General features: G+C 65.1%; 5 protein-coding genes across 9 annotated transcripts; 2 read left to right on the top strand and 3 right to left on the bottom strand.

Annotated features, from left to right (window-relative positions):
- The first annotated feature begins 56 nt into the window (after positions 1–56).
- On the top strand, positions 57–2,410 carry LOC102099283 (glycine N-acyltransferase-like protein 3). 2 transcript variants are annotated; one of them, XM_005528945.2, is made up of 6 exons: positions 57–183; positions 287–368; positions 807–914; positions 1,009–1,129; positions 1,742–1,862; positions 1,934–2,410. In XM_005528945.2, exons 2-6 carry the CDS (start codon positions 291–293, stop codon positions 2,352–2,354), a joined length of 849 nt encoding a protein of 282 aa, XP_005529002.1. In that variant the 5' UTR covers positions 57–183; positions 287–290; the 3' UTR covers positions 2,355–2,410. The 2 variants fall into 2 exon arrangements, with proteins under 2 accessions (XP_005529002.1, XP_087914093.1); XM_088057967.1 differs by having other exon boundaries at positions 109–183; positions 284–368.
- Positions 2,411–2,665: 255 nt separating this feature from the next.
- On the top strand, positions 2,666–4,680 carry POLD4 (DNA polymerase delta 4, accessory subunit). 2 transcript variants are annotated; one of them, XM_005528944.3, is made up of 4 exons: positions 2,666–2,734; positions 3,293–3,513; positions 3,594–3,705; positions 3,819–4,411. In XM_005528944.3, the coding sequence occupies exons 2-4, from the start codon at positions 3,297–3,299 to the stop codon at positions 3,841–3,843; spliced, it is 354 nt and encodes a 117-aa protein (XP_005529001.2). In that variant the 5' UTR covers positions 2,666–2,734; positions 3,293–3,296; the 3' UTR covers positions 3,844–4,411. The 2 variants fall into 2 exon arrangements, 1 of the variants encoding a protein (XP_005529001.2); XR_015772930.1 differs by lacking the exon at positions 2,666–2,734 and adding an exon at positions 4,520–4,680 and having other exon boundaries at positions 3,230–3,513; positions 3,819–3,924.
- Positions 4,681–5,453: 773 nt separating this feature from the next.
- SSH3 (slingshot protein phosphatase 3) lies at positions 5,454–10,845 on the bottom strand. 2 transcript variants are annotated; one of them, XM_014257794.2, is made up of 14 exons: positions 10,785–10,845; positions 9,895–9,932; positions 9,609–9,789; positions 9,082–9,200; positions 8,945–9,016; positions 8,790–8,855; positions 7,809–7,997; positions 7,594–7,687; positions 7,388–7,516; positions 7,268–7,314; positions 7,041–7,187; positions 6,457–6,657; positions 5,929–6,181; positions 5,454–5,851 (listed from the first exon to the last, which is right to left on the bottom strand). In XM_014257794.2, the coding sequence occupies exons 1-14, from the start codon at positions 10,833–10,835 to the stop codon at positions 5,657–5,659; spliced, it is 1,782 nt and encodes a 593-aa protein (XP_014113269.2). In that variant the 5' UTR covers positions 10,836–10,845; the 3' UTR covers positions 5,454–5,656. The 2 variants fall into 2 exon arrangements, with proteins under 2 accessions (XP_014113269.2, XP_087913938.1); XM_088057812.1 differs by lacking the exon at positions 5,454–5,851 and having other exon boundaries at positions 5,932–6,191.
- Positions 10,846–12,032: 1,187 nt separating this feature from the next.
- Positions 12,033–17,571, bottom strand: ANKRD13D (ankyrin repeat domain 13D). The gene is made up of 15 exons (XM_014257926.2): positions 17,413–17,571; positions 16,370–16,505; positions 16,165–16,289; positions 15,600–15,645; positions 15,375–15,518; positions 14,709–14,898; positions 14,533–14,599; positions 14,379–14,460; positions 14,033–14,094; positions 13,825–13,955; positions 13,505–13,662; positions 13,277–13,423; positions 12,943–13,106; positions 12,786–12,865; positions 12,033–12,401 (listed from the first exon to the last, which is right to left on the bottom strand). Exons 1-15 carry the CDS (start codon positions 17,500–17,502, stop codon positions 12,161–12,163), a joined length of 1,863 nt encoding a protein of 620 aa, XP_014113401.2. The 5' UTR covers positions 17,503–17,571; the 3' UTR covers positions 12,033–12,160.
- Positions 17,572–18,522: 951 nt separating this feature from the next.
- On the bottom strand, positions 18,523–25,486 carry GRK2 (G protein-coupled receptor kinase 2). Of its 2 annotated transcripts, none has more exons than XM_088057651.1 (21): positions 25,324–25,486; positions 24,572–24,648; positions 23,918–23,991; positions 23,581–23,682; positions 23,320–23,394; positions 22,800–22,861; positions 22,530–22,581; positions 22,307–22,398; positions 21,986–22,085; positions 21,830–21,908; positions 21,612–21,742; positions 21,228–21,322; positions 21,043–21,150; positions 20,902–20,968; positions 20,615–20,715; positions 20,458–20,524; positions 20,277–20,372; positions 20,038–20,200; positions 19,822–19,958; positions 19,613–19,723; positions 18,523–19,392 (listed from the first exon to the last, which is right to left on the bottom strand). In XM_088057651.1, the coding sequence occupies exons 1-21, from the start codon at positions 25,434–25,436 to the stop codon at positions 19,231–19,233; spliced, it is 2,064 nt and encodes a 687-aa protein (XP_087913777.1). In that variant the 5' UTR covers positions 25,437–25,486; the 3' UTR covers positions 18,523–19,230. The 2 variants fall into 2 exon arrangements, with proteins under 2 accessions (XP_087913777.1, XP_005528999.1); XM_005528942.3 differs by having other exon boundaries at positions 19,613–19,726.
- Between the last annotated feature and the right edge of the window lie 920 nt (positions 25,487–26,406).

The following is a 26,406-nucleotide window of genomic DNA, read 5'->3' on the forward strand; positions in this document are numbered from 1 at the left end:
CGTCCCCAGGGCTGGCCTGGTGCCCGGTGTTCAACAGGATGGACCCTGCCCGCTGCCCCCCAAGGCAGGGGGCACTCGCTGGCCCGTGACAGCTGGTGGTAACCATTGTCACCGAGTGCCACGCAGTCTCCAGACTCCCAGTCCACGGTGCCCCAGAACCCACGGACGCAGGATTGTTGCAGAGTGAGTGCTGGAGGAGCTGGGGACCATGGGAAAAGGGATGGGGAGAGGGACAGGGGCCGTGTCCGGTGGTCCTGTCCCCCTGTTATTGAGGGTCTCTCAGCAGGACAATGAAGATCCTGACGTGCCCAGCCCAGCTGCAGCGTCTGGAGGGGATCCTGAGGAAGAGCCTGCCCCTTGCCCTGCCGGTGATGGGGACCCCTCTGTCACCCCTGCCCTGTGCCATGATAGGAGCCCCAATGCTACCCCCACCCTGCCAGTGACAGGGACTCTGCTGTCACCCCTGCACTGTGCCATGACTGGGACCAATATCACTCATCTCTTGCTGTGATGGGGACACCAATATCCCCCTTGCCCTGTGCAGTGAGGGGACCCCAATACCACCCCTGCCCTTTTCCCTGCTGGTGACAGGGACCCCAGTGTCACACCCACCTCCTACCCTGGTGATGGGGACCTCTGTGTCATTAGGGACCCTTTTGCCACCCTGTTCCCCACACCTGCCCCTCTCCCCTCAGCTTTGACCCTACATCTGCCCCCATGTCCCCCACATGGAGATGGAAAGCCCCCATCCCTGACCCAAATCTGTCCCCTCTTTGTCCCACGTTGCTGACCCCCTTTTCCCCCAGGTCTTTGGGGCAGTGCTGAACATCAACCGGGGCAACCCTGGCCAGTTTGAGGTGCTGGTGGACAAGTGGCCTGAATTTGGTGCTGTGCTGGCCCGGCCCAGTGGAGAGGTGGCCAGTGGGGACATGGGGCACTGCAGGAGGGGGGTGACACGGTGCCCTGGCACGTGCCAGATGTGCTCAGAGCACCTATGGGTGCCCCCAGGTGCCAGTGAACAACGGCTACTGGAACACACAGGCAGGGTTTTACCGGGACCTGGGGGCGTACCGGGCGCTGCTGGAGACCCCCGGCTGCCTGCACTGGGACGCTGCCTTCACCCTCATTGGTGGCTTGGGGACACCGGGGTCCTGGGGGGGTCCTGGGGAGGGATGGACATGCTATGAGAGGTGCTGGGCAGCACTGGGAGCGTGGGACACTGGGGAGAGCTGTTGGAGGAACTGGGAGGTACTGGTGGAGGGAATTTGGGCTGCTGGGGGACACTGGGGATGGGTGTTTGGGTGCTCGGGAGCACTGGAGGCCTGATTTGGTGTGCTGGGGTGGGGTTTGATGGGAAGCATTGGGGTAGGATTTAGGGGTGCTGGGGAGCATCTTGGTTGGATTTTGGGGTGCTGGGGAGCATCAGGGAATGCACTGCTGGCTACCCTGGAAGCAGGGTCCTGGGGGGTACTGGGGTTGGACTTGGGGATGTTTGGGGCACTGAGAAGCATTGCAGCTGGATTTGTGGGTCCTTGAGGATACTGGGAAACACTGGGGTTGTACTTGGGGATGCTGGGAGAAGGATTGGGGTACTGGGCACACTGGAAGCAGGGATCTGGGTGCTGGGAATAGGGTTTGGGGCTGGGGACACTGAGGAGGCCACTGGGGTCACATAGAGGGGCCGGGGACAGGGATGGTGGGGTGCAGGGGGAACAGGACACCGTGACATCCCCATCCCCAGGGCTACAGGACGGGCTGGCCACAGTGTCCCAGGACCTGGCAGGGAGGAAGGGTGTGGAGCTGGACATCGTCGAGTACTACTCCTACTGGCACCCTGACCCCAGCACCATGCCTGAGCCCCGGTGAGAGCCCCCCACCCTTGTCCCCACATGGGGACACTCCTGAGCCCCCCACTGAACCCTGCCTTGCCCAGGCCAGCCCCCGGGGTGCGCATCGGCTCCCTGAGCCCCTCACACGTGGACCTGCTCAACGACACATGGCCCTACGGGGGGAATGCCCGCAGCCGGCGCTACCTGGCTGAGATTTTGGGGCGCTTCCCGCAAGTCTGCCTGCAGGACAGCAGCGGGCAGCCCATCGCCTGGGTGCTGACGGATCATTTCGGGACGGGCACCCACAGCTACACGCTGCCCGAGCACCGGCGGTGCGGCCACATGCAGGTGGTACTGACGGTGGCGGCGCAGCGGGCACAGTCCCGCGGGTTCCCCACGTTCGGGCACACGGCGCTCTGGAACCGGCCCATGCAGCAGCTGCAGGAGCTGCTGGGCCACCAGCGCCTGCCTGGGGTCTGCCGCTACATCCTGCACAATCCCGGCCTGGACAGGGACGGGCCCTGAGGCCCCGCTGTCCCCTCTCTGTGCCCACCTCAAATTAAACAGCGATGTGGAGTCTCTGATGGCTGCTCTGGGGTTTTCTGTGTCCCCCCAGCACTGACCGTTACAGCGGTGACACAGCTTGGTGGCTCACTTGTCACCACTGAGGCACAGAGCGGGGTCCCCTGGGAGTCACCCCATTCCAGGGCACGCATCTCAGTTATTCTCAGTTCCCCAAGGGAGGGCTGAAAGCCTCAGGCAAATCTGCTCTGGTGGCACCTGCAGTGTTGCCCCCTCAACCGGGGCGGTGTCACCACAGCTGGGGGTGGGACTGGCGGGCACTGGAGGGACGGATAGTGACACACAGGACGGTGGGACAGGGCAGAGAGTGACAGTGTCACAGCGTGAGTCACGGTTTGGCGGGCTGATGAGGACAGACGGGGGGGTGACAGTGTCCAAGGTGATGGGGAGTGCTGGGATTGGGGTGACAATGTCCAGGGGGACAGGGAGAACCACAGCGGTGACAGTGCCTGAGTTGATGGGGACAGTAACAGGAGTGACAATGCCAGGAGGCAGTGCGCACAGCTCGGGTGTGGCAGTGCCTGGGGTTACAGTCACTGACACGGATGACAGTGCCAGAGGAACAGGGAACACTGGGATGGAGGTGACAGTGCTCTCAGGGTGACAGGAACTGCCGCGGGGGTGACAGTGCGGCTGGTGGCAGGGACAACTGGGGGCTGACAGCACCCCGGGACAACCGGGGGGTGCCGAGGGGGGCGGGGGACCGGGACCACCGCGAGGGTGGCACTGGCCGAGGGTGCCCGTAGCCAGCTGCCCAGCCCGGCCCCGCCGCTTCCGCCCGGCCATGGGCAGGGGCGGGTCCGTCCCGCTGGTTCCCGGTAGCGGCGGGTCCCGCCCGGTTCCCGGTATTGGCGGCGCCGTGCCAGCTCCATGTCGCGCAGGGCAATGGAGCAGCCCCGGCGCATCACCGACTCCTTCCCGCGGCGGCGGCGGCGGGGCCCGGGGCGACTCCCGGGCAGGCTCAAGGACAAGAAGAACAAGGACAAGGTGCAGGTGAAGGTGCGGGACTGTCCCCACGCCCCCTCGCAGCCCACCCCGGACCCGGCGCTCCTGGAGATGTTGCGGCGCTTCGATCTCTCCTGGGAATACGGACCCTGCAGCGGTGAGCAGCCCTGGTTTCCCCGGTTGTCCCGGTGGCCCCGGCTTCCCCCCCGGCCCCGCTGAGCCTCCAGTGTCCCGCAGGGATCACCCGCCTGCAGCGCTGGGAGCGAGCACAAGAGCTGGGGCTGAGCCCCCCTGGCCCCATCCGTGACGCCCTCCTGGAGTACCGGGACAACCCCGATGTCACCTACAGGTGGGTGTGGGGTGGAACGGGACGGGACGGGTCGGGTCGGTGGGCGGGGGGCACAGGGCATCCTCTCCCGGTGCCCCTCGCCCTTCCCGCTGACCCCCCTTGTGCCCCCGCAGCCTCTGGCACGAGTATGATCTCTGAGCCGCCGCACCGAGAGAGAGGGGGGGACCATTCCGGACGCCCCCAGACCCTATTCCAGGGACAACGGGTGGATTAAAGCTGGTGTGAGCCAATGAAGGGGTGCCATGTGTTGTCGGGGGGGGCACGGGGTGGGGCGAAGCCATTGGAGTTCAGGGGGAGGGAAGGGAGTTGCATCCCCCACTCAAAAAAGCTAGATGGGGTGTCCAAGCCACACAGTTTGATGCCGCACAGATGGGACCCAGGGAGAAAAATCTGGTTTTGGGTGGAGAAAGGGAGGTGGGATTTTTTTCCTCAAGAATGGGATGAAAAAATGAAGAATGAGATATAAAATGAGGTGAAAGTGGGCATAGCGAGGTGAGGCAGGTGGCTGTGGATTGTGGACATGTTCAGCAGTGGGGTGGGAAGAATGACACTGTCCTTTGGGATTTATATGTTTAGTAGCCCTAATTAGCAGCTTTGCTACGTGCAGAACCGTAAATGACAGGACATGTCTGTTAATTACTCAGGTTATCAATGTCTTAATTCACCAGCTCTTTCTGTTGCTTTATCAATAAATAAATTGTTTCTATCCCAAGGCTGTAATGGAGCGTCGGAGGCAGCAGTAATTTGGAACAGTGTAGGATAGGGTGGGATGGGTGGGGGGCCACTCACAACTCCCATCCAACTTGCCCTGCAGGTTCCTGACCCTCTGGATTGTGTTATCCATCTGGATCTGGGGTCCCGCTGTTGGAGCTGCAGTCCCTTGGATATCTCTACAGGAACATAATTTCTCTGCTGGGCACAGGATGGAGGTGTTTAGGTGGACTCCCAAGAAATAAACACCATGCACCCAGCCAACCCAGGGCTGTGTCCTCCTGGTGGGAAGAAGGAGGGAGAGTCCGATCCTCCTTCCTTCACAGAGGGTCAGTCCCAACCTGGTGGGTATCCCGGGAAAGGGGGAAGTGTCTGGAATGGCTTCAGCCGCAGGAACAACCCAAGGAGATGGACAGCAGAAGCCTCAGGGGCAGTTCCAGCCAGGAATCTCATTCACTGGGTGGGTGGGTTTAGGTGGGATTTTGGGAAGAAATTCCTCCCTGTGAGGGTGGTGAGGCCCTGGCGCAGATTGCCCAGAGAAGCTGCAGCTTCTCCATCCTTGGAAGTGTCCAAGGCCTGGTTGGACGGGGCTTGACGCAACTTGGGCTAGTGGAAGGTGTCCTGTGCGTCAGGGGTGACATAACATGAAGGGACGCCATAGTGGGAAGGGGTTGACATCATTTCACGGGGTGGCGGGGGGAGCACGCGGCTTTCCCCTCTGCCACTGCCACAGCGAGCTGTGTGCTTCAGTCCTCCGCTGCCGGGCCTCGGGACTGCCCCGGTCCTGCTTCCAGCACCAATTCCAGAGGCCTGATCCCAGTCTAGGCGCCAGTCCAGGCCTAGGCCACGACGGTTGCCATGGCAGGCCGGAAGTTGATCTCGCGCAAAGGCCGCCGGGAGTTGTGGTTTCCTTTGTGCCGCAGAACATGGCGCCGCTGGGTCCCTGTGCCCGCCCGGTGGCCCCAAAGCGTTCACTCTGGTCCCTACTGACAGCACCCTACCCCCCAGATGCTCAGGATTACAAAGCTATCGGGGGATGCCATTTCCACACTTTATTGTCAGTGCAGGAGCGGTGTCGGTGTTTGTGCGTGTGGGGCTGAGGCAGGGGCACCTCTCAACCCCCGGCTGAGGGCGGGACGTGGGCGGGACGTACCGGCCCGTTGGCCACGCCTCCGGCGTCCGCCACGCCCCTCCCCTTGTTGCTATGGCAGCGAAGAGGCGCTGTCCCATGCCCCCACAATTAAAGAGTGGGTTCATCAGTGTGGGCGTGGCCAGGTGCATGGGTGTGGCACCGGGTGTGGTCATCACCACGGGTGTGGTCACAAAACGGGGCGGGGCCACCATCCAGGCTGGCCTGGCGCACCACCCCGCGCGGGCGGGACGAAGGTCGTGACCTCGAGGAGGGAGCCCCTGCTTCCTCCGTGGCCTCAAACACCTGAGAGGGGACAGCAGGGTAATCCCGTGCTGCTGTTACCCCACAGCTGGACCCCCCATCCCTTTACCCCTGCTCACCTCCCCGGCCAGGGGCTCTCCCGGCAGCTCGGGGGGCTCCAGCAGGCTGATGCTCCGCATGACAGAGCACAGGGAGATGCGGGGGCGCCGGGAGGCCCCCAGCAGCCCCCCACCAGCTGCCTCCTCCTCAGAGGGCTGCGGGGACGCCAGCGGGGAGGCCAGAGGGGACAGGCCACTTGTGTCCCTCGTGGTGTCCTCCTTGGGGTGCGGCGCCTGCTCGGCCTCCCGGGGCTCCCACAGGCTGCTGTAGCGGCTGCCAAGACCTGTCAATCAGCACCCGGCCACACCCCCTGCTGGGAGCCACACCCACTCGGCAGGGTGGGGTTCCCATAGGCTCCTCCCCCACAAAACGCACAACTTTTTTGGGTAGGGCGTGGCCACAGAAGCCCCACCCAATTCCACACAGAGGGGTGTGGTGATAACAGGCCCTACCCTCTTATCCCATAGCGATGTGGTTATGCCAGACCCCACCCACCTGTCCCAATCCACCTGTGCCCACCCACCTGTCCCCACCCTGTCCCCACCCACCTGGCACTCAGGATGCCCTGGTAGAAGTCGAGCTGGCGCATGAAGCCCGGGTTGGGCAGGACTCCGGGCCGGCAGTGCCGGACGTGCCGCAGTGCCCGCTCCAGGGGCCACCCGAACTCCTTCATGGCGTAGGCCAGCACCGTGGCGGCCGAGCGGCTGAGCCCCATCCGGCAATGCACCAGTGCCCGGCCTCCTGCCGCCCTGTGGCACCCACTGCTGACACCATGGCACGGGGGGCTCTCGGGGACACTGTGTCCACAGAGCTACCAGCGTGCCCCACCCACCCCAGAGTCACCAGGGACACCGTGTCCGCAGGGCTCACAGTATCCCCCAGCCGTCCCAGGATCTCCAGGGCTCCCAGCATCCTCCAGCCATCCCAGTGTCCCCAGGGCTCCCCATGTCCCCAGTCACCCCACTGCTCCCCAAGGGTCCCGTGCCCCAGCACTCCTCAGCTCCCAGTGCACCCCAGCAACTCAGTTATCAAGACCCCTTCCCATGTCCCCCTCTCCCCTACCCCACCTCCAGGCCCTGCCCCTCTGTGCCCCCCGATGTCCCCGGTGGTGCCACCCCCTGTGCCCACTGACCGGACACGGGAGAGGAAGAGGAAGGTGTCGTTCCAGTGGGGCAGGAGCTCGGCCGCCTCCTCGTCGTACACCCGCACGTTCATGTACGTGAACAGCGCCGGGAAGAAGTTGTCGATCTCCCGCGCCACATTCAGGATGTGGGTGACCCTTTAGTGACACGAGTGACACCCCAGGGGCACCCTATGATGACCCCATGCTGCCCCACGACAGTGCCACCCCATGCTCACCTGTTCTGCTGCAGCTCCTCCAGGTTGGCTGCGTTCCACTCGGAGCCCTGCGTGGTGACAGCAGTGAGGGAAGGGGACACTGCCACCCACCCCGCCCACCCTGCCCACCCCGCTGCCCACCAGGAAGAGGTGCGGGAAGACCCGGGAAGGCCGATCCATCTGTGCCAGCACCAGCAGCATCTCGTTGTCAATGAAATCCTTGTGCTCGGCCAGGCTGTGCCCCGTGCGCCGCTCCAGCTCCTCCCGCACCTGGGCACCACCCTGGGTGAGGGACGGCCCTGCCCGGCCCTGCCCGTCCCCAAGACACCCTGCCAGGTGCCACCCACCTCCTTGGACGTGACGTTCTCCAGGTCGGCCGCGGCCATCACCTCCCGCAGCAGCGCCCGCACTGCCTGCTCCGAAAGCTCCGGCATCGCTGGCCTGGCACCGGCACCGCCTTGTCACAGGTGTCACCTGCCCCACCCAGGCCACGCCCTGCCAGGCGCAGCAGCCATTGGCTGGCAGGCTGGGGGGTGTGGCGGGGGCGTTGCAGGGAGCTCACCGGAGGGGCGTGGGCGAGGCGGGGCGCACGGACTCGAGGTCGGCCATGGCCAGCCACTCGTTGAGGCAGCTCTGCTCCGAGCTCAGCGCCGCTGCGTAGTCTCGGGCCCAGGCCAGCGCGGGGCCGCCGGGGATGTGCCCGCCGCGGGCCGCATCCTCGCAGGCGCGGTGCAGCTCCTGCAGCACGGCCCTGCCGCACAGCACCTGCCACCCCTGCACTGCCACTGCCACCCCAGCACCACCCGAACAGCTATGTCCCCCTCACTGGTTGTCCCCAGCTTGTGGGTGCCACCCAAACTCTCCCCAGCTCCTTCCCCATGACTGTGCCCAGGGGCCCATGGTGGTGGCCATGGTGATAGCCAAATGCCCCGTGCACACATCCCTGTGTCCAGCGTGGTGCCCACATCCCCATACCCAGGATTATGGATGCTGATTGTAAGAAAGCAGGCAGGGGAGCACAGAGCCTGTGTGAAACTAAGTCAAACAAAGTTCTCACTCTGGCCTGAGAAATCATATGGAGAAATCCAAACAGTCCTTAGAGAAGGAAAACATTTGCAGGTATTGTTTGGATCCTTGTAGTTTCCTTGTAAGAAACAGTCAAGGGGTGTTGTTCCAAATTGACCAGTGATGGTGATGTGTTGGTTTAATGACCAATGAGAGTTTTACCTCTTGGACCTGTCTATAAAAGAAGATCTGGAATAATTAAACTTGCGCTCTTGTGCAACCCAGAAGAGAGTCAGCATCGTGCTTTGCCATTCCTAATACAGTGCGACACCAGGATGGTGACAGCATCACCTGTGTTCGTAGCAGTGCCACATCCCCCGTGTCTGTAGTGGAGCTGAGATCCCCTGTGCCCATGGCAGTGCCCACGTCCCCAGTCCTCGAGGTGGTGCCACCCCCCTTGTGCTCACTGTGCCACCTTCACCCCCCGTGCTCAGGGTGGTCCCCATGCCCCCCGTGGTCACATCCGGGCCTCTCTCACCACATGGTCTGCACAGAGATGGGCTTGAAGATGCGTGTCTCTCCCCCTGATGTCACGCTGAAACCCCTGGGCATCATGGGGACATACGTGGGTCAGGGTGGGCACCCCGACCCCTCTAAGCCCCTCCCTGTCCCAAAATTCTGTCCCACCCTTACCCGTCGCCGTCGAGGAACACCTGGGTGTCGCTCCAGAGGGGCAGCACCATGCCCAGGGTGCAGAGGGTGGCCCTGGGGCAGGCAGAGGTCAGGGGGTGCCGATGCCACCCCCGGGCCCCCCCCCGCACCCCGCTCACCCCTCGTGGGCGAAATCCACTCCCAGCAGTGCCGTCTCCGCCTCGGCTCCCGCCTCCTCCGACCGCACCACCAGCAGGTACCGCACCCGCCGCGGCCGCGCCGACTCCAGCCGCACCGCCTGCCAGAAAGGTGGGCATCAGAGGGGGGATCTGCCCCTTCCCAGTGCTCCCAGTGACCGGGGAGCAGCGTCAGGCTGGGCCATATCCCCTCCTCATCCCACTTCCCATCCCATCCCTATCCCCATCCCATCCTATCCTGTCCCCATCCCATCCGTATTTCATTCCCCTACTCGATGTTCCTGTTTCCATCCCACTCCTCTCCTGTCCTGTGCTATCCCCATCCTGTTCCCACCTTCATTCCACCCCATCCTCAGTCCAGCCATCCTGTCCCATCCTGTCAATTTTCTCTCCCCATCTTGACCCCATCCCTATCCCATCCTCATCCTGTCCCCATTCCTGGTCCCATCCATCTCTTTCCCTGTCCCCATCCCATCCCCATGTTCCTGGAGGGGGGATCCATGTCCTACCAGCCGAATGGCATCCTGGGGGCGCAGCAGCTGCATCATGAGGTGCAGGTGCTGCTCCTGCTGTCCCGGGGCCTGGCCGAGGGGCTCGGCCGGGGGGGGCTCGGCCGGGGGGGGCTCGGCCGGGGGGGGCTCCTCCACAGAGAGCAGCCGTGCTGCCCCCTTGACCATGACGAAGCTCTGCCTGGGGGGCAGGATGGTCCTGAGCACCCAGGGCTCCCCCAGAGTGCTCTCCCAAGGGGGGGAAACTGTGTCCCCCCCACCCCAAGGTTTCAGAACCCCCTCTCACCTTCGCTGCAGCTGTCTACGTCTGGGAGCATCTTCCTCCTGCAAATTAGGAGGCAGTTCCTGGGGGAAATGTGACCAGGCTCGGGGGTCCCACAAGCTCCCACCAGCATGGACACCACAGTCCAGTGACCCCCTACCCCCCACTCCCCCCACCCCCCAAAGAGTGTGGGGGCCCCACGGGGGGCGTAGGGACCCTTTGGGGGTCCCACTGTGGAGACAGGCCCACGAGGACTCCCCTTGGGATGGCAGGGAGGGTGTCCTATCCCTGTGCTCCTCATCCCTGGCTCGATGAAAGTGCCGGAAGGGGCGGCCAGGGAGGAATACCCAAAAAAGGCCCAGTGGTTACTCTGGGGGGCACTGGGGGACACTGGGACAGCGAAGGGACTGGGAACACTGGGGAAAGTGGGAGCTACCTGGGACAACCCCCCCACCCCCCCCCACCCCTCCTTCGCCATCCACACCTCTATATTCCTCCCTTAACTACGGAGAAGCCCCCGCCGGGAGTACAGGGATCTCCAAAGCGTGCCGAGGACAGCTCGGCTCCCGCTAAACTCCCGGCAAAACCCCATCGGAAGCGCCTGGGATGACCCCGCACCGGGAGCGACCGCAGCAACCTTCATCCCTTCGTTGGCACCCCCCGGGACAGCGGCACCTTCGAGAGCACCGGGAACCCCCGGGGCTCCGAGAAACCCCCGCGCAGCCCGCACTCCCCACACCGGGACCCCCCGGCCCACCCCGCACTCCCGCACCGGGGCCCCCGCGGCTCTGGGGCAGCCCGTACTCCCCCGGGAGCGCCGTGCCAGCCCGCAGCGGGACTTCCCGGGACTCCGGGACCCCCCTCCCACCCCTGCCGGGATGTCCCGTCCCCGCCCGTCCCGGGGCCGCACTCACCGCGGGGCCCCCTGCGGAGCCCCCCGCCCGCCGCACCGTCACCAGCGCCATGCCCCGCCGCGCCGCCCCCCCGCACCAGGAAGCGCCGCCGCTGCCCCGCCCGGACGGGAACGGGAGCGGGAGCGGGCACGGCCCCGGGCACGTCCTGGCACGGCACAGCTCCCCCCGCCACGGAAACACCGCAGGCGGGACCCCCAGGCTGCCCTACCTCAGAGCGGCACCTCCCCGGTGCCCCGGAGCCCCCCAGGCCCCACATCCGTGGGGACAAGGCAGGATTGACGGCCCAGCACTTGAGACACTCCCAAGTCCTCCGAAAGTGGCACTTGGGACCCTCCCCCAGGCGCCCAGAACGGATGATGCCTTCTCCAGGTCCCCAGAAATTGTGGAACCCCCGAGGGGTCACCCCAGGCTTCAGCAGGTGGGAATCCTGAAGTGTCCCCACCAGGTCACCCCCAGTGAGCCCCTTGTGACCCCACGGGTGCCCAGACAAACTCCCCCTCCCTGGGCAGGGGTCTTTTCCCAAGTAATATAAACAAAACAAATCAATCCCTGCTCCAGGGATGGGGGCACAGGGCCAGATTTGGGGCGAGCTGAAGAGGAGCAGCCCTTTAGTGCCACCCACACGCTTACTGTATGAGCCCCATCACCTGAGCCCCACCTTACCTGTAGGATCCATCCCTTTTCCCAGGCTCCACCCCTGTGGCACCCCACCCATCACCCCCAGGCACAGACACACGTGTGTGTATATATATATATATATATATATATAATATATGTATATGTACAGACATTTGGGGCCCCTCTGCCCCCCACTGCCCCAAAGGACGAGGCCTGGGGGTCCTCCAGCAGTCCTCCCCACATTGCAGTGCCTTAAAATAGGGGTCATCTGCATCTCATGGGGACCCCCAGGTCCGTCCTGCCCCCCATGGGGTCACAGTCCAACACCAAAGAGGAGGGGGTCCCTAGGGACGGGTCCTGGGCACAGGGGTCTCCCTGGATCGGTGGTCCCCAGGTGAGGGTCCCTGGGCTGAGGTTTGAGCCTGGTGGGAGAAGAGCCCTGGACTGGGGGTCCTAGGGGTAGGAGGATCCCTGGATCAAATTCCCTGCGCGGGGGCTGTGCCCACATCAGGGGGGTCGCCATCGTGGGGGGGCCATCCCGACACCACCGGCTGCTCCCCAGGCAGGGCTGTGCCCGCGCTGGGGCATCCCGGTGTGGGACAGTGCCCACACTGGGGTGTTCCCCGGGTGGGGTGTCCCTATCCCTGCAAGGGGCGTCCCCACGCAGAACATCTGGGTCTGTGCGTGGGGTGACCCCACATGGGACACCCCGTCCCCGCGTGGGACGTCCCTGTGCCGGCGTGAAGCGCCCCGGGGCGCTACTTCTCGGTGAGGGAGAGGCGCAGGATGCGCTGGAGCTCCTCGTCCTCCTCACGCCGCCGCCGCTCCCGCTCCTCCTGCTCCCGCTCCGACAGCGCCATGGCCAGGCGCAGCTGCTCCGCGAAGCTGCCGTAGCCGGGGGGGCCCGGGGGGCTCCCGCCACCCGCTCCGGGGGGGCTCCCGGCGGCCGGGGGCTCAGCGCTGGGCCCGGCCTGCAGCAGCATGCTCTCCTGCAAGGCCCTGGGAAGGGGACAGCAGCGGGGCCACGGCCATGTCCTGGGAGCCACACCCCCTCTGGCACACCGGTGCCCCACCCCTGCTGGATACACCTCCTTCACAGCCCTTAGAAGGCCTGGAGAGCCACGCCTCTCCCACATGCCCCGCCCAGCTGCCAGCCACACCCACACCTGCGCTTAGACGCGCCCATTATGACCACAGCCTTTGGGCAGCAAGAAGCTCCTCCCTGTTCAGCCCCTCCCCAGACCACACCCTGACACCTTTAACCCCTGCCCCTCCAACCCCCACGGACCCTGTACCTGCCCCACCCTGACACCTTAACCCCTGTCCTGCCCAGGTGATGTGGGTGTGGCACCCCAGGCCACGCCCCCACAGCTGGACCCTCACCTTTCCAGCTGCAGGTCCTCATCGTAGGGCGGCGGCTCCGCGCCAGGGCGGGTGTTGGTCAGCGCCTCCCAGATGGTCACCTGTGGGGTACGGCCACACGTTAGGGCCGTGTCCAGGTGCATGTGGGGCGTGTCCAGGTGAGGGGGCGTGGCCACACCTGGTCGGTCTCGGTGCCTGCGTCCAGCAGGCTCTGCTGGATGGCGAACTGCAGCAGATCGTCGTCCTCGTCCCGCAGGGGCTCGCTGCGCCCCGCGCCCAGCACCGTGTACCCCGCCGGCACCTCGAACACGCCCGCCTCCACCTCGCATGGGAATGGCCATGCTGCCACGCACGGGGAGCCGTCAGCACCCTCGGGTGTCCCCACGGCACCCCGCAGCTCCCCATGGCTTCCCAAGCTGCCCCACATCACCCCACGCTCCACCCACGCCCACCCCATTCTGTATCCATGGAATCCCGGCACCCCCAGTACCCCCCTGACCCCCCAGCCTCACCTCTGGGCCCGGAGGGCTGGGTGCCAGGGGGGTGGGTGCCGGAGGGCTCCTGAGGGGCACAGATCCGCACGGAGCCCAGGGGCTGGTCACACCCACACAGGTTGCTGAAGGTGATGCGGGCATTGAGCACGTGGAACAGTGGGATCTCTGTGGGTACAGGGGTCAATTGAGGCCCAAATGAATTCCTGCCCCTACTAATCCTGCCCCAAATTAAGCTTTCCCTCTCACCGATCTTGACGGGGAAGCCAGGGGGCAGCTTGAGGGTGATGAAGTCACGGAGTTTGGCGAAGTGGGCGTTGGAGATGGCCATGAGGTCGATGATGGGTGTCACCTGCTCTGCCAGCGACAGCGGGTGCTGCTCGCACAGCCATAGCGTCGCCTTGAACCTGCCCGGACACCACCGTGGGCACGGGGACCTGGCAGGGCCACCGGCCACCAGAACCACCCCAGTGCCACCGCCCTGGCCACACCCCCGAGCACAAAAGTGGCACAGCCCCGAGGACTCTGTCACCATCCCATAGGTCCTGACCCTGGGGTGGTGGCCTCACCTCTGCACCTTGCTGGACATCTCGATGGGGCGCCCGATGTTGCGGGTCTCCAGGTCAAAGTGGGGGTCAAAGTACTCCTCGGGGGTGATGGCCGTGGGGTTGGTGGGGCTGGCAGCCTGCAGGACAGGTGTCTGTGGGGACACCAGCACTGCTCAGCCCCCTTGGAGACCCCCCAGTTTCCCCAGGGACCCCTGGATTGGCCACTCACCCCGTTGTGGGTGCCGTGCTGCTGCGCGATGCCCAGGAAGGAGTGGAAGGGGGTCTTGGAGCCTGGGGGACGAGGTGGGGTGCAGGGGTGAGGTGTGGGCAGTTGGAGGGACTCCCAGGGCTGTCACCAGTCACATCCCTCATGGGTGACACCCCACACACTGTCCCATGCCTGTCATATTAGTCCCACAGTTTCCCATACCTGACATGTCACTCCCCACACCCTGCGTGTCCCATACCTGACACGTCACACTCACAGTGTCCCACGCCTAACACCTGTGCCACCCAGGAGGGGTGGCATGTCCCCACCGTGTACAGGCCCCCTGATGGGCTGACAGGGCTGTCACCTTTGCTGCGTGACTTGTCCTGGTCAGAGAGATGCTCCGTCCTGGTCTTGGTGACCAGCTCCACGTTGCTGGCACTGTACACCTGTGTGGGGACACCGTCAGGCCTGCCACACCCCAGGGTGTCCCCAGTGCCCCTCCCTGGCTTCCTGCTCACCTTGGCCTCGTAGCCACTGACCACCTCCATCTTCTCCGAGCGCCAGCCCCAGATCCCAGACTTGTTCCTGGCGGAGCAGGGAGGCCTCAGCTCACCCTCTTGCACCACATTTCCTTCCCCTTTGCCTGCGCCTCCCCCTCGCACGGCCCCTTCCCGCTGGGTGCTCCCCTTCCCACCTCTCGAAGGCGATGTTCCGGGTGTCCAGGTGTGTGGAGACGATGGGAGAGGTGAGCCGCCCGGCCACGTGCTCCTCAGTGGGCTGCATGGCCGCCAGCAGCAGCTCGGGCTCGTGCAGGGCCAGCGCCAGCGTCTCCGTGTACACCACCTGCTTGTCATGGTCCACCTCCATCACCACGGCCCCCTCGTCTGCGTGGGGACACCGGAGGGGTCAGCACCCGGCCCCCCGTGACATCCCCTGGGATCTGGGGGGCTGGGAGGATCGGGGGTCCCTCGTACATGTAGGAGCTGGGGTGGTTCCCTCAGGAAGGGAGAACTGAGTTTTCCTTGGGGAGATCTGGGGGTCCCTGATACATGTGAAAGAACTGAGGTGTTCCTCTTGGGAGGGGGGAACTGGAATCCCACCTGGCCCTGGAGGGGATCTGAGAGGTCCTTATGGGAGCATTTATAGTGCAGAGGGTCTGGGGGATCTCCAGGGCAGTCCCTGTAGGGAATCTGGGGTCTTTACAGGGGTGTACTCATAGTGCAAGGGGTCCGTGGCTGCCCACAAAGACTGGAGGGCCCCCAGGGAATCCAGACAGGTCCTTACAGGGGTGTGCTTATGGTGCAGGGGGCCTGGGGGCTCCCCAAGGTGACTGAGGGGCCGCGGGGGGGTTGGAGCTGACCTTCCCCCTTGAAGATGTAGCTGCGGCGGCCGCGCTGCCACGTCATGTGCTCGAAGCCCAGCAGGGTGGTGTCCACCCGCAGGCTCTCGCCGCGCTTCCACACGCGGTACACGTCACTGGGACACACCTTGGACACCAGGGGCACTGCGGGCACAGGGACCCCTCAGCCCCACGGCTGGGGGCCCCTGGGGACCCCCTTTCCCCGCCCAGCCCGGCCACGCTCACCCCAGCTCGTGAACTCCCACTTCATCTCCACGTAGAAGTCGGATGCCTGGAAGGGATGAGGAGCATGGTGGGGGATGTGGAGGGGCTGGGAACTCCCTGCTGGAGTCACTGGGGTGGGGGGGAATCTGGGGAGCAGGGATGGGGGTCCCTATTGGGGTCCTGGGTGGGGATCAGAGAGAGTGGGGTCATTAGTGCAGGTCCACAGGGAAGGATAAACAGTGAGTCCCAGAAGAAAAGGATAAGCAGGGGGTCAATGGGGGCTTCTGGGGCGAATTGGGGGTCCCTTCTCAGACCACGAGGGACACGGGAAGTTTGGAGAGCAGGGATGGGGACCTTGTTGGGGTCCTGGGTGGGGATCAGGGTGATTTGGTGAAGTGGGGTTGGATAACCAGGGTGTCCTCGGGGAAAGAGTGAGGTCATGGAGGAGACAGAGGGTCCTGAGGAGACTTGGGGGGTCTCTGCTGGAGTCACTGGAGAGATGGGGAGCTTCTTGAGTGAAGGGATGGGGCTGGTGGGTGTTCCTGGGGAGCTTTGGGGTGCAGGGTGCAGTTCTTGGGGGCTGTACCCGCCGCAGCTTGCTGAGCAGCTCGGGGATGCCGGCAAGGCGCCGCGTTGCCCGCTGGTAGTCACGGTACTGGAGCACCAGCTGCACCATCTCGGGGTCCCCCGTGCTCACCGCCTCTTGCAGCACTGGGGACACGGGTTGCCATCAGCCAGAGGCCACCCGCACCCCTGGATGGTGTCCCCGAGCCCCCGTGGTGCTCCTGTACCCGTCCATCCATTGGCATTCTCCCTGCCCACGTTGGCGTTGTGCCGCAGCAGCACCCGCACCGACTCCAGGTGGCCCAGAGACACGGCCAGCTCCAGGGGCGTCCGGCCACGTGGGTCCGTCAGCTCCACGTCGTGCTGGAAGGGTGTTGGGGTCACTGCCCCCTCCCCGTGCCACCCCAGTGCCCCCCAGTGCTTCCCCTGTGTTCCCCATGCTCGCAAGGCCTGGTGCTCCCAGCCCCCTCTTCTCCCAGTGCTGCTAACCCCATCCCAGAGCTCCCAGTTGATTCCAGGGCTTCGGTGCTACAGTCTCTTATTATCCCGGTGTCACCAGTCCTTCCAGTGCCACCAGTCCTTCCAGTGCCACCAGTCCTTCCAGTGCCACCAGTCCTTCCAGTGCCACCACTCCCCTGAGTCGCAGTCTCCCCTGATACTCCCAGCCCCCACACCACTCCCAGTCTTCTTCCCGCACCCCCACTCCCCAAAAATGCATCCAGTGCTGTCCCTCCCCCCCCCCCCCCCAATGCTGCCAGCTCCCCGTGCTCCCACTCTTCCCAGCCTCCCTCCAGGCTCCCCCAGTCCCCTGTGCCCTCAGTATCTCCAGTGCTCCCAGTTCTCCCAGTCCCCTGTACCCCCAGTCTCCCCTAGCGCTTCCAGTCCCTCTGCAATGCTCCCAGTCTTCTTCCCAGTGCTCCCAGTTCCCTGCGTCCCCAGCCTTTCCTAACGCTCTCAGTCTCCCTCCAGAGCTCCCAGTCCCTCAAGGCTCCCCGTCTCCGCAGTGCTCCCAGTATCTCCCAGTGCTCCCAGTCTCAGCAGCGCTCCCGCTCCTTCCAGTCCTCCCAGCATCCCCACCCCCCCGCCCCGTGCGGAGCCTTCCCGGTTTCCCCCCGTGCTCCCAGTCCCCCCCAGCATTCCCAGCGCTCCCAGTCCCCCCCACCCCCGCGCTGCGGGCCCCGCCGTTCTCCCTCCTTCCCCTCCCGTCCCGCCCGCTCCCGTTCCCGGTGCCGGTGCGTGGGGGGTGCCCGCTCCCCGGCGCCGTTCCCACCGTCCCCGCGCGCAGGGCGCTGTCCAGCGCCTGGTGCCGGTTGTGCCAGACGAGCCGGTGCAGCGGGAAGGTCTCGGCGGGCCGGGCCATCCCGGCACCATGTCCTCGGGGCCGCCGGGGCGGACGGACCGGGCCGCAGCGCGGGGCCTGCCCGCAATGGCTGCGCGGGGGCGGCGGCGGCGCAGCGCGGCGGCGCGGGGCGGGGCACCGGGCACCGGCAACAGGCAACGGCACCGGCGGCGGCGAATGGCAGCGGGAAAAGGGGATGGCATCGCCACCGGGAGCAGGCAGCGGGAAAGGGACGGGAAAAGGGAACGGGCGTTGGCACCGGGCACGGGAATGGCCAAAGGAACGGGAACGGGGCACCAGGAAGGGGAACGGGCACCGGGCACGGGAAAGGGAACGACGTATCGGGAGCGGGGCACTGGAAGCGTTATCGGCACCTGGAACGAGGGCAGACACTGGGAACGGCACCGGCACCGGGCACCATGGTTGTGGGCACCGCCACTGCAGCAGCACCCGGAATGAGACTGGAACCGGCACCGGACACAGCCCCTCTCATCCCTCCCATCGGGGTTGAAACCAGGGACCCACTAGCCTTCCCTTCCCATCCCATCCCATCCCATCCCATCCCATCCCATCCCATCCCATCCCATCCCATCCCATCCCATCCCATCCCATCCCATCCCATCCCATCCCATCCCGGCCCTGCCCTGCCGCTCCCCAGGAATGCCGGAGCACCAGCCCGGCTCCGCCGCGCCCTGACACGCTGCCTGCAGGCAGGGTGTGGGGCAGGAGAGGTGGCACCTGCACTGCCTGGTGACAAGCGACAGCCAAGATCATCCCTGGGGACAGCGCAGCAACGGGGGACGCAATCCCCAGCAGCCCACGCTGGCCCGGGACCCCCATCCTGTGGGGCTTGGGGATGCTCCGGGATGTCCCCAAAGTGCTGGTGTGTCCATAGGGGGACATACAGGGAGCCCCTACGCCACAGGAGGTGACAAGGACTCCATGCCACTGTCAGCAGGCATTGAGACATCTGTCCCCCACGCAGTGAGGTGGAGCCGGATGGTGTTTTTCTATCTTTTTATTATAAAAACTCTTCTTTTTTTTGGCATTCTCACATCTCTGCTCATGAAAACCTCACTCACCCACTGCCCCGGCCCTGCCTAGTGCCACCCCTGCCCGGTGCTGCCCCAGTCCCGGGAGCAGAGCGACCAGAGACCAATATTTACAGATGCTGCCAGGGACTGGGGGGGCACGGGGCACCCCTATGCCCACCTGTGGCTGATTTAAGGGGGTCCCACCTGCTCCTTTCTCTTCAGGAGGGAGGGCAGGGAGCTGGGGGTGCCCTGGGGAGGGGCAGCGGCAGAGCCGGGCGTGCAGGGGACCCGTGGCACAGTATTTACAAGGGGTCCCCCTGGGCACACACTCACACACAGCCACACACACACACACACGAGGGGTTGTCACCCACGGGACGGGCACAGCCGCGCAGGGAGGGGGGGAAATGCCACCTGGGGGTCCCCGCCAGGCCCTTTGGCAGACACGGCACTGGGAAGCGGGCGGGAGGGACGGGGGCTGCCTTCATCTGAGCCGGAGAGTTCCTGGAGGACCGGGGGGCACACCGGGGAGGAGGTGCCAGGCCGTGTGCCCGGCACCGGTGGCGTCACCGCAGCCGCGCCCCCGGGTGACAGCGGCACCGGGCGTGTGTCCCCCCTACACCCCCCCCGGCACACGGAGAGCGGGGGACACGCGAGAACCCAACCCAATAAATTAGAGGCGGGGTGGGAAGGGGGAAGGGGGTGCGGGGAGGGGTCAGAGCCCGTTGGGGGAGCGCTGGATGAACGGCACTTTGTTGAGCTCCACCACGGGAGAGCGGGGCTTGTTCTGCATGCGGGGCACCCTCTGCAGCAGCTGCTGCGCCTGGCGTTGTGCGTCCCGCAGCTCCTTCCGCCACTGCACCAACTCGGGGTCGCTCTGCGGGGCAGGGAACTGCGTCAGGAGCGGGGACAGGGCAGGGCACAGGGTGGTTGGTCCTCCCCAGAGTGCCAGGGCTGTGGGGTTTCCCCGTGTTTTCAGTATTGATGCCCTGGCACGGCTTGAAGGACAAAACATACAGGCCAGTGGCCAGCAAGAGGGGATGGCTAGTAGGCGGCGGGAGGTGGCCAGCAGCCAGAGGTTGGGGGGGGACACTCACATCGCACTGCAGCACGAACTGCTTGCCCCCGCGGATGCGGAGCAGGATGCACTTGCGCTCCTTCACCTGTGTCTCCTCCACCGAGTCGATCTCCTCCATTGTGAGCAGGGACTGCTGGGGGGACAGGCTCAGCCCGGTCCCCCGTGCCCTCACCGGGGTCCCCCCAGGCGGCCCCCACCCCTCAGCCCCTGGTGCCGTGCCCTCCTTACCGGCGACTCGCCCTCCCCGCGCCACTCCAGGCGGTTGGGGAAGAGGTAGAAGTAGCGGCGCTGCCACTGCGTCAGGAAGGGGTTGCCCAGCTTGGCCATGTAGCCGTGCATGATGCAGTCCTTGCCCATGGCATACTCTGGGATCACATGGAGGCAGGATAAGCACCTGGGATGTGGCCAGGGGTGGTTCAGGGTGGGGCCCCCGGCCCCACTCACCCTCCTCATGGCCCAGCTGCTTGTTCTTGGCCTTCTTGCGAGCCTCCAGCTTGTCCGTGTCGGCGTTGACAGTGTCGAAGACGGTCTCGGTGACCTCCTGCTGCCAGCGCTCCGAGATGGTGAGCGGGAAGTTGCGGTACAGCTCCTGGTCGCTCTCCAGCAGCTGGGCAGGGTGGGATACCGGGGTGAGGGGCTGCAGGACACCCCACGCCCTGACACTCAGCCCCTGTGCCCGGTACCTTGATGCCCTTGGTGTCCTCCTCATCAAAGGAGCCGATGTCAAAGGCGTCAGCCGCGTTCACCTCACCGCGGGGTGGGACGAGGGGCGGCGGGTACTGTGGGCAGCAATGGGATCAGAGGGGTGACTGCCCATATCTGTGTCCTTGTCCCTGTCCCCAGCCATGGGCACACAACCCTCACCTTCTGCAGGAACACCATCTGCCAGTCCAGGCCCTTGAAGAAGGGCTCTTCCTTCACCTCCTGCGCCCTGTGGAGGGAGGAGGGTGGGTGAGCGTGGCTGCAGGGCGGCTGTGCCAGCACACCTTGCCCCATCCCTGGGAGCCTTGGGGACACTCACCCTCGCCCCATGCAGCCCAGGCGCCGGTTGACATCCCGCTGCAGCAGCCCCTCGAGCAGGGAGCGCAGCTCTGGGGAGAAGGAGTCTGGCAGCTCCACAGCCTGTGGGAGATTCCATGAGCACACATGAGTGGGGACAGTGACATGCAGTGACACACAGATGGGCACAAACATGTGCTCCAGGCAAAGACCAGCTGTCCCTGTCCCCCCGTGTGCCCCCCAGACCAGTGGGTGCCATGGCAGGGGTGCCCATGCCCTGCCCACAGTCCCCTCAGTGCCCACACCCACCATGGTGAGCGTCATCCGGTCAATCTCGTGCTTGTCCTTCGTCTTGTGCTGCCGGAATGGGCTGTGCCTGTGGCGTGGAGGGAGAGGGGGCTCAGCAGTGTCCAGCTGTGTCCAGCTGTGCCCAGCTGAGCCCACACTCACCCCCGGAGCAGCTTGAAGAGCATGCAGCCCAGCGAGAACCAGTCGGCACTGCTGTCGTAGGCCACCCCCTTCTGCAGCACCTCCGGCGCCATGTACCCGTGGGTGCCCCTGGGGAGGGGGCACAGGGGGGTCAGGGGCCGCCCCGGGCGGGGGGGCAGGGCGGGCAGGGGTGTGGGCACACTCACACGCTGGCGTGGGGCTTCTTCTTGGAGAAGTCGCAGGCCAGGCCCAGGTCAGAGATGCGGACATGGCCAAACTCGTCCAGGAGGATGTTTGCCGGCTGCAGAGACAGCGGGTGACACCCTCAGCCCCAGAGTGGCCCACGGATAAGGAGGTGGTGAGCCTGGGGGGCTCTGTGGGATTTGGGGGTGTCTGTGGCCCCGAAGTCTCAGGGTGCCCGTGGATTTTGCTGTTGGGGTGTCCATTAGACCTGAGGGTGCCCTCTGGGCTTGGCGAGCACCCACAGCGTTCTGAGGGCTCTGGTGGGGTTTGTGACACCTGTGGGTGCCCACGGGGCGGTGGAGGGGTTTCTAAAGGCTTGGGGATGTCCTGCAGGTGGGGTGGGTCACCTTGAGGTCACGGTACACCACAAAGCGGCTGTGCATGTGCTCCAGGCCCAGGATGATCTCGGCTGCGTAGAACCTCATCTCTGCCTCCGAGAAGACGCCGTGCTGGGACAGGTGATAGTGCAGGTCCCCCCCTGTGGGGACAGGGACCGGCTGTCACCTGGAGCAGGTGTGGGCAGGGGGCTCCGTGCCCTGGGAGTGCCTCAGGGCCAGGGTCTCACCATTCATGAGGTCGAGGATGAAGCTGAGCTTGTCGGGAGTGTGGAAGGCGTAGGACATGCACACGATGAACGGGCAGTCCTGGCAGGAGACACTGGGTCACCCTCCCTGTCCCTGTCCCTGTCCCCGTCCCCTGCCCAGCACCCGTGTCCCCTCACCCCAGTGCTGACGAGGGACAACATGATGCGCTCGTTGAGGGCCAGCGTCTCGCCCTGCTTCATCTTGATGCGCTTCTTGTCCAAGCACTTCATGGCGTACCTGGGGGGTGAGCACGGAGTCCCTGCAGCCACCACGTCCCCACAGCAGGGCCAGCACCCAGCTCCCACCCACAGCCGTGACGTCCCTGCCAGCCCCGGCTGCCTGTAGCCATGACAATATTCCCGCAGCCCCCCTGACGTGTCATCACAGCAATGCCACTGGGACTCCCCAGCACCCCGAAATCCCAGGTGGGGCCCTCTGTTCCGGAACATTCCCGTTACATTTTGCCCGTGTCCGCTTTCCGGCAGCCATAGACCTCCCCGAAGCCGCCGCGGCCGATGATTCGGTGGACGCTAAAGTCGTTCATGGTGAGCTGGAGGGGTGAGGAGGAGACTGGGATGAGCCTGGACACCCCTGCCCCATTTTTCCCAGGTGAGGGACACAGAGGCTCCCTGGAAGCACATCCCCCTCCCAGGGAGGTGAGGGGCAGGGATTCCTGCTCACATGGATGTTCAGCTCTACGTTCTTCCACTGGCAGAACCGCGTGAACTTGTCACTGCAAGGAAGAGGAGAAAGGGCAGGAGTGGAGATCCCAGAGAAACACTCCCTTCAAAGACTCCGTGGATTTGTCTGGAGACAGGGAGCACCCCCCAGGACACTTGGGAAAGGAAAAGACCCCTGAGTTCCCAGTGTAGAGAGCCCTGGTCCCTCTCTGGGCTGGGAGACAGTGGGATGGGACACCCCAATCTGCAAAGGAACTTCCTCCCAGCTCACCTCTCAATGAATTTCTGGAAGATGCCCCCACGCAGGTTCTGGCAGATCTCCTCGATGTAGGGCTGGGGAGGACACAGGGCTCAGCGCTGGGTCCCTAGGGCCACCCAGGTCACCCCTATCCCAGCATTACGTGGGGTGTCCTCCACCCCTGGGATTTCACATCCCCTCACTGCCACTTCCAGGCCCCTGGGAATGCTTCTGCCACCTCAGTCTCTGGGGACCCCAACATCACCAGCCCTGGGGACCCCTAGGATGACATCCAGGATCCAAATCACCTCCCTCTGAGGACCCCCTGCTACCTCCAGCCCCCATCTCCCACCACCACATGGGCACCACTAACAATTCCCCCTCACTGCCAATGTTCTGGGAATCCTCTCACCATCTCTTGGGGTCCCCATTTCTCCTGGGACACCCCACTCCCACTCTCAGGGACTCCTGCCACCCCCAGCCCCCTCTAAGGATTAACTCTCTGAGTATTACAGCTGGCAAGCACCCCCTCCCAGTCCCAGGTGATGCCCACCTGGAAGAGATCTGGGGGCACCTGCTTCTTGCTCAGGTGGCTCTGGACGTGCTCCGTGGCGCTCTTGGAGAAGGGCTGTGAGGGGGACAGGACTGTGTCACCTCGGGCAGAAGGGACAGCGGCCTGGCAGGGCTGCATGAAGCAGGAATACACAGAGGAACTCCCATCCATAGGGCTGGGATGTGGGTGCCAGGATGGAGCCTGTGGGGGGTTTGGAGCTCCCTCTGAGGACACTGTGGGCACAGAGGGACTGGCACTCACGTGGGAGCAGGCCAGCAGCTCCTTCATGATATAATGGTCAAAGATGTGGCGACTGCGGGTGGCTCGCTCCTCCTCTGAGTCCAGCTTCTCGTACTTCTTGATCTGGAGAGGAGACAGCTCCAGTGGCAAAGGGACACACGGAACGCTGGGAATTGTGGCCCCTCTGGGTGCCATGTCCCATGGGAAAGGTTATCCTATCCCCTGGGACAGTATCTCCCCGCTCCCCAGGCACCGGCACCTCACGTGGTGCTCTTGGCACCATGCCCATGGGCCCTGGAGGTACCGACCCTACTGCTGGTGCACACAGGGGACTGTCCCCTGGGTCCCCCTGTCTCACCTCCTCGTAAAATTCCATCAGGGGCTTGGCCTCCTCAGCCTGGTTGAAGGCAAAATCCCGGAAAAGCAGGTAGCCTGCAGGGACAGAGTCACAGTGTGAGAGGTGACAGCCCCCCAGCCCATGCCAAGGGACACGGGGACATCCCCTGGGCCTGCCCAGCCCTGCTGCCACCCCAGTGCCAGGCTTGGGGAAGGGGAAGTGCCAAGCAGGGACTGGTGAGGACTTGGCAGAGTGACAGGGTGACAAGGAGACATCTGGCACGGGGAGCAGCACCCAGGGACACCACGGGGCAGTGCGGGGGCTGCTGTGGGGCACAGTGGGGACAGGGGCACGGGCGGGCACCCGGAGCAGTGAGGACGTGCCCGGAAACCGCCGGAGCCGGCAGGAGGAAGTGAGAGGCGCTTCCTGCCCTGGACGGTTTGCGCTGGCGTTGGGGGAAGTGACAGGGCAGGGGACACAGGGTGGGGAACGTGGCGCAGCCCCCGGGCACCCCATCCAGCCTGGCCCCACAAGCCCACTGCCATTACTGTGGCCACTCTTGCTGTCATGGTGGCCACTAGTGTAGGCCCCCAGCCCACCCACATTTACCCCTGTGCTTGTGGGTGCTGGCCCAGGTGCCCCATGTCCCCCACAGCTCCCATGTCCCCAGCTCACCAATCTTCTGTGTGAAGATCTTGTCAAATGTCACCTCTCCCCGGTCCTCCAGGTACTTCTGCATGACACTGCGGATGCTGGGGACACACCAGAGGGGCTCAGCTGTGCCCCCGGATGGACCCCTGCTCCCCACCCCTCCTCTCCTTCTCTTCCCGTGTCCCCAGGCCCTGGTGGCATGCAAGTCCTACCATCCTTTGTGTCCCCTCCCAAGTGTGGCACACTGCTGGGTGCCAGGATCACAGTGTGTCCCACACACTGGTGCCCAAGGCAGGGTGGGGACGAGTGTCCCCCTTAAAAGAGCTTCACAGGTGGCAGGGAAGGTGCAGGAGAGCACCGGGGTCTGGCAGGGGGAGTGGGGACAGTGACCCTCTGCACACCTGGCTACAGGTGTGTGTGTATGTGTGTGTGTGTGCGCAGGTGTGACGCGGCGGTGACAGAGAGGACACACAGCTGGGTGGGACTGTGTCTGGCAGGATGTGTGTGTGTGTGTGTCCATGTCCATGTGCCTGTGCAACAGGCGTGACGCATGTGTGTCCACATCCCTGTGTGTCCATATCTGTGTGTGTCCACGTCCGTGCGTCCATGTCCGTGTGTCTGGGCAGGTGTGACCGGCACACACGTGTGAGGGAGGTGTCCGTGACCTGCGGGCGCGTGCGAGCGGTGCCGGGAAGGGGTGACCAAGGGACCGGGGGTGGCGGTGCCGGGAGCGGACGGACGGACGGACAAGCAGAGGGGCAGCGGCGGGGCCTCACCTGGGCTCGGGCAGGACGATCCTCTTGCTGGCGCGGGCGGCGGGCGCGGCGCGGCTCTTCTCCATGGCCATCAGGTAACTCACGTCCGCCAGCACCGCCTCCAGGTCCGCCATCGTGCCGCGCCGCCGGCCCCGCCGCCGGAGCCGCACCGGCCCCGGCCCGACCCGACCCGCCGGCCCCGGAACCGGAACCGCTCCCGGAAGCGGAACGGGGCCGGAGGGGAGCGGGGCAGGGGAGCGGGGGGGGGCCGGGAGGGGCTCGGCGGCCCCGGGACGCGGCGGCGGCAGCGCCCGGAGCGGCGGGAGCGGAGCGGGGAACGGGGCGCGGCCGCGCCGGGGCGCGGGGCGGGGACAGCGGGGCTGGGCGGGGACAGCACCGCCAGCACACCCGCCCGGGAGGGGCCGTGACACCGGCTGTGGCACCGGCCGTGTGTGTGACACCGGGTATGTGTGTGTGTGTGACAGCGGCTGTGGCACCGGCCGTGTGTGTGACACCGGGTATGTGTGTGTGTGTGACACCGGCTGTGGCACCGGCCGTGTGTGTGACACCGGGTATGTGTGTGTGTGTGACACCGGCTGTGACACCGGCCGTGTGTGTGACACCGGGTGTATGTGTGTGACAGTGGCTGTGGCACCGGCCGTGTGTGTGACACCGGGTGTGTGTGTGTGTGTGACACCGGCTGTGACACCGGCCGTGTGTGTGACACCGGGTGTATGTGTGTGACAGTGGCTGTGGCACCGGCCGTGTGTGTGACACCGGCTGTGGCACTGGCCGTGTGTGTGACACTGGGTGTATGTGTGTGACACCGGGTGCATGGCACTGCCACCAGGTGCATGTGCCAGCGTGGGGGTATTGACACCGCGGGTGTGACGCTGTCTGTGTGTGCCACTGTGTGTGATGCTGCGAGAGACACCGCGGCTGTGTGTGACAGTGTGACAGTGGCTCTGTGTGTGCGTGACATCGCGTGTGTCCTCCCACACCACACACTGTGTGACCGCGTGTGCCATGCATGGTGGGCGGGTGTGACCATGCGTGTGTGACACCGTGTGCAGGCTCCCGGGGCCAGGAGGGGACACCTGGACC

Source organism: Pseudopodoces humilis, chromosome 7 (assembly GCF_049639895.1).
Source record: "Pseudopodoces humilis isolate 2021_Gansu_Grassland_sample_001 chromosome 7, ASM4963989v1, whole genome shotgun sequence".
In the NCBI taxonomy this organism is placed as follows: Eukaryota; Metazoa; Chordata; class Aves; order Passeriformes; family Paridae; genus Pseudopodoces; species Pseudopodoces humilis.